This window comes from Trachinotus anak, unplaced genomic scaffold (genome assembly GCF_046630095.1).
Source record: "Trachinotus anak isolate AG129_WGS33_773 ecotype Australia unplaced genomic scaffold, CSIRO_AGI_Tana_v1 ptg000034l, whole genome shotgun sequence".
Lineage (NCBI taxonomy): Eukaryota > Metazoa > Chordata > Actinopteri > Carangiformes > Carangidae > Trachinotus > Trachinotus anak.
In genome coordinates this window covers 4,297,663-4,307,376 of record NW_027273885.1, presented here as the reverse complement: position 1 = coordinate 4,307,376, position 9,714 = coordinate 4,297,663, and the positions used below count along the sequence as shown (strand labels likewise).

The window sequence follows — 9,714 nt, the reverse complement described above, 5'->3', positions numbered from 1 at the left end:
TAGGAGATGGGTGCTTCTCTGTTTAGGAGAATGTGGCCTTTTTTGGTCCTAGGTCTAGGGGTTTTGGAAGATGACTGTCCTTCTGAATGAGGCCTTTTATGGTATGGATTACATACGTTGTCTTAGGTTCAGGAAGACAACCAACTCATATAGATGGGGAGTTAGAGCAGTTATTCAGAGGAGAATCATATTGGCTTCGACTCCTCCCTCAGGCAACCCAGGGTGCTTGATTTGATGCTGGACTTCTTTGTAATAAACCTCTTTATATGCAAGTAAGACGGTGTCAGCGGAGTTTTCTTCATCATCATCACATCATCGCTGCTTAAGAAACAACAATTCCAAACGGGCTTCATGAACGAGCTCCATCCTATATGTGGAATATGTCGGCTAAATATAGCCCGGCTCGGAACTGATCCACTTCACCAGGAGCCGCGACATGAGCCGCTGAGCTGCTCCGGCTCCCAACTATTTCAGATTCTTATTCTAAGGCAGTGTGTGTGTGTGTGTGTGTGTGTGTGTGTGTGTGTGCGTGTGTGTGTGTTGCGTATCTCCTCGCGCTGTGACGCACGAGTCAGGTGCCCCCTCTAATAGCGCGAGGAGCTGTCCACGGTCCTGAGACCCGACTCGGAGCGAGGCAGAGAGATGCTGAGCCCCCCCACGGCCCTCCGCAGAGACTAACCACCAAGGTAAGACTCCACCGCGCTTCAGTTCAACACTGAGGCTTCTTCTTCTTCTTCTTGTTCTTGTTGTTGTTCTTCTTCGTTGGTGCGTGCGGCGTCCTCCCGCCTCCTGCTGCTCCGACCCGCGGATGCTGAGGAGAGGAGGCTGCGCTGCGATGCTTCCTCTTTGTTCTCTCTCTCTCTCTGCGTGTTGTTTTGATTGGCTCGCGCTTTGTGGCTTATTGTTGTTGTCTTTCTGTTAATTAAAAACAAACAAACAAACAAGTTCAAAAATTTTAATTCAGGTTGGAAAACGGAGGAAAAAGTAAACACGGAAATAATGCATCGTGCTGCTTCTGGTCTGTTATTCATTGTTCTTAATGCCTGTCTAAAATATCAATATAGAATTATAGAGCCTACATACTATTATATAAATATATGGTGTATAACGTAATAACCTTGATGCGTAAAAAAACAACAACATTTAACTACATCTTTCTGGCAAGAGCCCACAGACAGACTTCATCCCGCCGGAGAGCAGCTCGTTCAAACAGAGCAGCTCCCAGTTTGAGCTGAAGCCTGGAAAACTGTGATAACTGGAGTTTAGAGGTTTAAAGGAGGAACATCAGCCTTACCGGGTTACCTTGACAACAGGGCTGTGACTCACGGAGAACAGCAATTTCACGACTAATGAGATTTGCACCGGAGCCGCTGAATCCCGCTGCTGGCAAACAGGCGGCAGGAATCTATTATTATTATTACTATTACTATTACTATTACTATTACTATTATTATTATTATTATTATCATCATCATCATCATCATCATTGTTATTGTTATTATTATTATTATTATCTTCATTATTATTGATGTTATTATTATTGCTGTTGTTGTTATTATTACTATCATCACATTATTATTATTATTATTATTGTTATTATTATCATCATTATTATTGTTGTTGTTGTTGTTGTTATTACTGTTATTGCTATTATTATAGTAGTAGTTGTTGCAGTAGTTATCGCCTATTAGCCCTATTGTTGACAGTGAGAGTCATATATAGTTCAGGTGGTGCAGCAAGTCGCCGGTTCGATTCCCGGCGTCCCCGAACCCGAGTTGCGATAGGAAGCGAATCCGAAGTAAAAACCGATGCCAAACCAAATATGAGGATAGTGGTCCGCTGTGGCGAGCCCTAACGGGAGCAACAACAACAACATCATCATTATTATTAGTAGTAGCAGGAGTAATAATAGGTCTAAAAATAATAATAATAATGTATATGTATACATTAAATGTATATATAATATATAATAATGGATAAGTGGACTTGAGTTGTCAGACAGTTCAGACTTAATCTCAGTAATATTGTAAAGATAAATTTAGTTGTTTCATCTGGTTTTCACCAGAGCAGAAATTGATGGATCAGATTTTCCACCTGATGTTTTGGCTCTGAATCAATACAAGTGTCTCTGTGGTCCGTGATGTCATCATTAGACCAGACATTTAAAGCGATGATAAGAGCAAAAGACGTGAGAGAAATGCCAGAGCGGTAACCGTTGCGAACCTGTTAGCTCAGTGTGTAAAGGTCAGTGCTGACATGTGCATCCCTGTCTTCCCTCTGCAGGCGTCACCATGCCCTCACTCCCCGAGACCTGCACAACGAGCAAACTCCTCCTCATCTGTCTCACCAACCTCCTCTTAGCTCTTCTCTTCCTCAGCTCCTCTGGTGTTCACGGGGCGTCACTCAGACAGCACAAACTGCAGGGAAGTGAATTAGACACCCAGAGAGGAAATGTCCACCAAGCTCCTAACGTTGACATGCTCAAAGCCTTGGAGTACATCGAGAGCCTTCGTCAGAGAACTGACACAGACCCGCAGCAGCACGACCCTCTCGGTGCCGGCAACCTGGATGATGCTGAGAAGCTGCGCATGATGCTGAGACTGGCTTCTAACCCTGTGCATAGTAAAGATGAGGATGAGGAAGAGGAGGGGAGGGAGGACAAGAGTGAAGAGCTGCTCCAGGCCGTGCTCAGCACCCTCCAGCAGACGGAAAAGGCGTCGAAGCCAGATTCACTTCGCCCCAACACAATGGGGGAAAGCGTGAGGGACGGCATGTATCCCGGGGGGCAGCAGCAGAACCAACGTGGCATCATGCTCCACAAGAAGCTGCCGCTGATGTTTGAGGATGAGGAGGAGGGTGAGGGGGGTGAGGAAGATGAGGATGAAGGGCCAGATCTGGAGCATGAGAGCCACTTCAAACGCACCAATGAGAACGTGGAGGAGAAGTACACGCCTCAGAATCTGGCGACGCTGCAGTCCGTGTTTGACGAACTGGACAAGCTGACCAGTGCGAAGGCCGTGCATAAACGCCAGGATGAGGACGATGACACGGAGGATGAGGAGGAGGAGGAGGAGGAAGATGATGATGTGTTTAATGCGAGGAATGTGGCGTACGATGACGTCGGCAGGGATCTCGCACTCGACTGGAGTCCGCTACAAGAACAGGAAGAGGAAGAGGAAGAGGAAGAAGAGAGGGACAACAAACATGAGTCAGACCGAGGGCTTGATTATGTTGATGACAATGATGAAGAAGATGACGAAGATGATGAAGAGGAAGATGATGAACGTTACCAAGTCAAGAGGTCAAAGGATCCAGATGATGTTGCCAACCTGGTGGACTACTACCTCCTGAAAGTGCTGGAGAAAACTGAAGAGGAAGAGCAGAAACGAGAGATAGAGGAAGAGGAGGAGAAGAAGAGGGCTGAGAGGAGAGTGGCTCAGACGCAGTACAGAGATGATATCATCCCACGAACCATCTACGAGTTCATCCAGATCTCCCAGAAATACCAGATTCCACCTGAAGACCTGATGGACATGCTCAGAAACGGAGAAATGACGAATCCAGACAGGTCACGAAAGATCAACAGTTTATCCCGAGCACAAAACAAGCTCGCTCAGATATCCTCAAAGAAGATCCACAAGACTCCCGAAGCTAAATTCTACAGCAGACGCCTGCCTGACAGTCAGAAATCCCCAGAGGAGCTGAGGACAGAGGAAATCCTCAACATCCTGGGGTTAGGGGGCGCGGAGGACCGAGCTCCCGCCAGGAAGCAGAAGCAGTACAAGAGCTCGCTGTCACGACTTCACACTCTGCCTGCGGGGCGCCGGGGAGAATCCACCCCCACGCAGCGGCGCCTGCCCAGCACATTAAAGGGCGACTATGACAACACCATGGACGAGGACGAGCTGGCAGCGTATTTAGCAGCTCACATGCCGGTGCCACAGTATCTGAACCCGAAGTACAGCAAGGCGAGCCAAAAGCGGGACGAGGCTGGACAGAGCATGACGGGCTCTTTTGAACAGGCCATACAGGATTATTTTGATCACATGGACTCAGATAAAAGCGCAAATGAAAAGAGACAGTCTGAGGAGGATGAGAGGAGCCGTGGCACGCACATGCAAGGCTTTGAAAATGAGGCAGTGATGAAACTGCTGAGCTACCTGAACCCAGAAACTGAGGACAGTGATGCCGACGGCAAAACTGTCTAAGGAATATAAATAAGGTTATATATATATATATATATATATATATTTATATACACCCACAGTATATACATATATATATGTATGTGTGTGTTTTGGTGGAGGGAGAGGGTGAAAATAAAGTATTTTAAAGAATAAAACATGACGTCAACTTTAGTTATTCTGTAGGTTTACAAAAGCTGTTATTTATTAGTGAACATTCATTTAATGATGCTTTTTTTTAAAAAATATGTTGCTCAACAGCATTTAACAACCTGTAGCCTACATGTGGACTCACCAGCCTTACATTTCAACACACACACACACACACACACACAAAATCAGTGTTGGATCCCTTAGATTCACTTGTGTTTTTTGGTAATTCTTTCTTATATGTGGTCATATGTGACATACCTGAGGTTAATAAAGCATTGACTTTAGTTTTTCCTTACTGTGTCGTGTTTCTTCATTTACTCGCCATCACACAATGCATTGGTTTAAACATGAATATGTCTTCCTGCCATTGTAAAAACATAATTTATTCAGATATGAAATATGTCATAAACCCTGAGATTAATAAATATGAGGCACTTATAGGTGCAAACATAATTACAATTCTTAAGACTCGAGTATAAGCTTTTAAAAATCACCAGGACTGTGGTTACTGTGTGACCACATCATAAACCTCTCGGTTCCAGTCTTGAAATCCTCGTCGGCTCTTGGCTCAGTAGGCAGGTTTGTTCATGTATTCATCCATCGTCTGTGATGAGAGGAGGAGGAGGAGGCACGTGAACACATTTCATACGTATGAGTAATAAGAAAACCCACATCGAGTGGAGGCCTGTGAAAGCTGACCGTACCTCCTGGAGCAAGTCGGCCTCCTCCATAGCGGCGCCCACAGTCATTTTGGACGTTTCTAGGACTTCTCCTCCCATCAGAAACTCGTCTAGGATGTAGTAAGCCTTCTCAAAGTTGAAGATGATGTCCAGCTCACACACCTGACGGAGGGAGACAGGACAATAAGGAAGGTAGTTTCAGCCATGAGTGAAAATTATTAACTTTTTTTTGTTCTACTATTATGGATGACCAGGCCCTAACTGAATATTATAAAGCAGTGGTTCTCAAACTGGGGGTCCAGGCAGCCGCAGGGGTCCTTGAGGAGGTTCCTGGGGATCCACAGCAAAAGAGGAATAATTTCCTATATACTAATCCACTATAATTTCATACATAAGTAACACAATGACAACGTGTATGACTGTTTCAGTGCAGGAACCCGGGACAAAATCTTATCGTATGGGGGTCTGTGGTCTAACCTGTGTCACTGTCATGTCGGGGTCCTTGATGTGAAAAAGTCAGAAAACCAATCACATAAAGAATATATTACTGGCATGTTGATGAAAGAAGTAATTTTGACAGACAAAAAGAAGAAGCAGATCATGTACAGTTAGACACATTTTCATTTAATTTCTCCCTTTTCCACTTGTTGTCTTGTTGTCTCTTTTTGTGTATAAGAAAACCTGATCATTGTCTTGTTGTGTAAATCAAAACAAACATGGTGGTTTTGAAGCAGAGGCATCTTACGGACACCAGGGGGAGACTGACTGGTAAACAGCACAGGGACGTGGGTGTGCAGAGCGAGGACTGTTCAGGAATCAGTGTCGCTCACCGTTTGACCTGTAGCCTATATAATTAAACAAAGTATTGATTGGACTGAAATCTGTTTTCTGAGCCTTTTCCTTTTTATGGTTATCCTTTTCACAGCTGACATGAACTCCATCATTATAGTGTGTAATGCTGCAAAGGTGTTGTCATAGACATTCACTATATGGTCAAATGTATGACGTATTTTTTTTAATGGTTTGTTTTTTATGTTTGGGGCTTTAATTCCGAGTTAGGGGACTCTGTGGCAACAGTTTGTCTTTTCCTGATTCAAATAAACAAAAGCCAGATGTATAAAAAACTGATTTCTGACTTTGTTGTGGAAGACCTTGGCTGGCCTGCACAGAGCCCTGACCTCAACCCCCCTCCAACACCTTTGTGATGAACTGGGAGTCAGGTCTCATCTCCCAGCATCAGTGCTGGACCTCACTAATGCTTTTGTGGTTGAATGGGAGCAAAAATCCCTGCAGCCAAATCCTGTGGAAATCTTTCTGAGAAATGTAGAGGGTTTCTGTTAAAGCAGCAGATTAATGTTCATGGCTTTAGATTCAGGACTTAAAAAATGACAGACTGTCAGGTATAGAGTATGTTTATATCTCTGTCACAACTGCATTTGATCCACAGTAAGAGTAAGACTCGTTAAACAAAAAGTAATCCCTGAGTGGTTACTTTGTGACCCTCAGTCCCTGTCATTACAGTCACCTACCATCAGATACAGATAAATCAGTGGCAGCAATTGTGTTGTGTTACATGATACTGAGCCAGAGGTGAGAGAAACTCAGCCACCTTTCACCTGAATCACCAACGTTTAAAACATGATGGAAAATTTTTAAATCTAATGATTTTAGGCGAAGCAACAAGTTAGATCACTAGCTAAATGTATACCATTCATTCATATCCATCAGTAAGCTGTAGCTGGTGTGCAGTTTGTCATTTCTTTATCAAACCGATCAAGCTCCACTGGTGAATCCTGTTGTTCTTACTTCTGCTGCACAAGATAATAACTATTTCCCGGATGACTGACAGTTATCTAAATCTAATCTCCAGTCACTGTTTTCTTATCTGTGGAATTAGAATAAGTTTCTGAATGAGTCTCACCCTTCTAACCAATCAGAGAAGGCCAAAGTCAGGGGGTGGGAGCTCACAGCTGTCAATCAATCAAATGCCTAAATGCACCTCTAGTCCACTGCTCCTCCGGCACTGAGGCTTCAAGCTACTGTTAGCTGCTGGAGGACGTCGCCTACTGTAGCTTTAATTTTCATTTTGGATGAAATGATCCTTCATGAAAAACAGCTCTCGTCCGGAAGTCATAAATCATACAAAAGTATTACACAGTGTGAATGTCATTCTTATACGACAGTAATGTTTGAGAAAGAAGGTCGTCCGACACAGACACAGGTGTGAAAATGAAACAACTTATGCCTGGGTCCTCGGCCCATATACTTCATACATACATATATCTGCTGATATCCTCTGGTATTGGCTGATAGTTGGAAGGTTTTCATCATCATGCTGTATATGGGCCTGATTCAGGCCATGGAACCCGGCGTTTATTGGAAAGAAAACATTCACTTGGCCAAAGTATGGGCCGGATTTATTTGTAAAAAGTTTGGCAGCCTCACAAAGGTCCAACCCAAGTCAACCTGAACAAAGTTTAGCCACAATAATTGAAAACACTTGGGTGTTTATATAAAAAAAAAACCAGATTGTTAATGGCCAACAAAGACACTGAACTCTACTTACGTTGCCAAAGTATTTATCCAACAACTCGACATATCTGTGCAGCACTTCGAGAGCCAGCAGCTCATTATCCTGCTCCTCCAGACCGGCACAGAAATACAGACTGGCATACCTGAAAGTGAAGAAGATAAAGACCAAATGTTGCAGCAACAGTTGCCACAATATTGTCAAGAAACAAGGAGGCACTACAAGCTCATTTTGGCAGCGCTCTGAGGAGAACATGTCCTCATACGACTTAAATTTAATTAGAAATTGCTGAAAGAATGAATCATGTACTCATTTGCTCTGATGCTTAAGGATATTACTGTTGTTTTGTTTTCATATATGTGCACACATAAAAACAAGGTTTAATTTGACGGTCTCTATACAAATGTATTATTAAATGAATTAAATCATTTTATTCTAATCGGTTACTGCACTGGATCCCATTGTACTGTGAGGTGTTATTTCGTCCTCGGCTTTTATTACAAGGTTGTCACTGTGAGAGGAGAAGATAAAAGGCCATCAGAGAACAATAACAGTGTTGCACCATCATTGCCATTGACCTGCCAGTAATCTGGATCATACTCTGTGTGTGTAACTTGACCTTTACTCTTTATGGGTCTTGTTAACCCATTGCTGAGACCGGGTGTGTTTGTGTTCTGGGTGTATTTTGAACCAGAGACAGAGTCAGCGAGGAGTTTCTGTTCAACACCCGAGCCATGAAAGACCTGCCGATGACGAGACGTTACAAAACACAATGACTCGTCCTGATAAGAGAAAGGAAACACAGCTGTGTCTCTCGTCGGCACCTCTTGTAAACGATCTTGAGGTCCCTCCACTGGAGGAAGTTGCAGGAACGTGGTGGACGGGACAACACTAACAACATCATGTCCCGGATCACTTTCTTCTTCTCCCGGTCTGTTAACGGCGTGAACCATTTCTGCAGTCGTAGCTTCCCCTGCCGACTGAACAGCAACAGGAAGCGCATCTGAAGAGGACAGGGGGAGTGAGACACTGATTTATTATGATAACTGCGGAAATAAAACAGTCCACCAAGAGGAACATGTTGTGTTGTGGGTGTTAAACACATGTGTAGCTTGTCAACAGAGGAAACTAAATATAGATGAAGCCATCATGTATCATGCATTTGCCCCTCCTGCAGTCCTAACGCTGCCATTCAGATCACACCAACAGCAATTACATCTCACAACTAGAAACGTGATTTAAGGTGACCAGGGAAACAACACAACCTTATCATCTGTAAGTAATAGAGATGTGTTACAACACACTAAAGACAATGCTTGCATTGTGCAAGGGCAATTAATGAGAGCTCTTTGCCCTGAGGTGCAGCTGGAAGCAGCTCTGCTTCTGCCTGCAGCAAAATAAACCAGGACACGTGGCCCACAGTGCAACAGTATGTCAGCTACTGGCTGAAATACTTCATTTTTACATATCTATGTCCTGTGAATCTGGATTAACACGTGTAATGTATTCTTTAAATACATCTCATAAAGATTTGCATTCCTTTGACTGTCAGACGTTGTTGTTGTTGTTACACTGCAAGTGTCCACTGTTTTTAAGCTTTTCACTCTGACCTGAGTTTTCTTAATAAAAGGGGACATTTTATTTTTCTGCTCTAATTTTTACGTTAAAAAAGGTTTAAGATATATTCAGGATCTGAAAACAAGACAGAATTAGTCCACTCCACCATCAATTTCATGAGCTTTGATCAAGGAAGTCCCTCACCTCTACTGATTTGCAGCCATAAAGTAAAAAGGAAAATTCTAAAGTAAAATAAAACCCTTCACTTTTATATGACTAAATGTAAGAAATGAATAGTAAAAAAAAAACCAAAAACGTTAATGACATCGTTTGCTGAGCATATTTTACTTCCTACATGTACACTGACAAACCTCAGGACATCCAGTCACGGTGCTCGGATACCCACCATTTTGCGGAAGCAGTCCGACAGAAGTCTCTCAGGTTCAGATGCCGCAGGGTCGAGATGAATCCTTCCCAGAATCCCGCTGTGCCTGCGGCGCTCCGACCAGACGCGACATCGCTGCTGCTGCGCTCGGAGCCGCGCCCGTCAACGCTCCAGCTGCTGATTGGCTCCCGGAGCTTCCGGTACGAAGTCACCGCTCCCACACAG

At 43.8% G+C, this 9,714-nt stretch overlaps 2 protein-coding genes across 2 annotated transcripts; one reads left to right on the top strand and one right to left on the bottom strand.

Annotated features, from left to right (window-relative positions):
- Positions 1-526: 526 nt before the first annotated feature.
- Positions 527-4,628, top strand: scg2a (secretogranin II a). Its single transcript, XM_071471921.1, has 2 exons — positions 527-686; positions 2,284-4,628. The coding sequence occupies exon 2, from the start codon at positions 2,292-2,294 to the stop codon at positions 4,206-4,208; it is 1,917 nt and encodes a 638-aa protein (XP_071328022.1). The 5' UTR covers positions 527-686; positions 2,284-2,291; the 3' UTR covers positions 4,209-4,628.
- Positions 4,360-9,671, bottom strand: ap1s3a (adaptor related protein complex 1 subunit sigma 3a). Its single transcript, XM_071471928.1, has 5 exons — positions 9,511-9,671; positions 8,372-8,550; positions 7,584-7,692; positions 5,042-5,179; positions 4,360-4,941 (listed from the first exon to the last, which is right to left on the bottom strand). Exons 1-5 carry the CDS (start codon positions 9,511-9,513, stop codon positions 4,906-4,908), a joined length of 465 nt encoding a protein of 154 aa, XP_071328029.1. The 5' UTR covers positions 9,514-9,671; the 3' UTR covers positions 4,360-4,905.
- Positions 9,672-9,714: the final 43 nt, after the last annotated feature.

Coding starts and splice junctions, on each gene's coding strand:
- ap1s3a (XM_071471928.1), bottom strand. Junction 7,693..8,371: donor CTCAAGATCGTTTACAAGAG/GTGCCGACGAGA, acceptor CTTCACTTTCAG/GTATGCCAGTCTGTATTTCT. Junction 4,942..5,041: donor AGGCCGACTTGCTCCAGGAG/GTACGGTCAGCT, acceptor CTCTCATCACAG/ACGATGGATGAATACATGAA.
- scg2a (XM_071471921.1), top strand. CDS start 2,292: ATGCCCTCACTCCCCGAGACCTGCACAACGAGCAAACTCCTCCTCATC.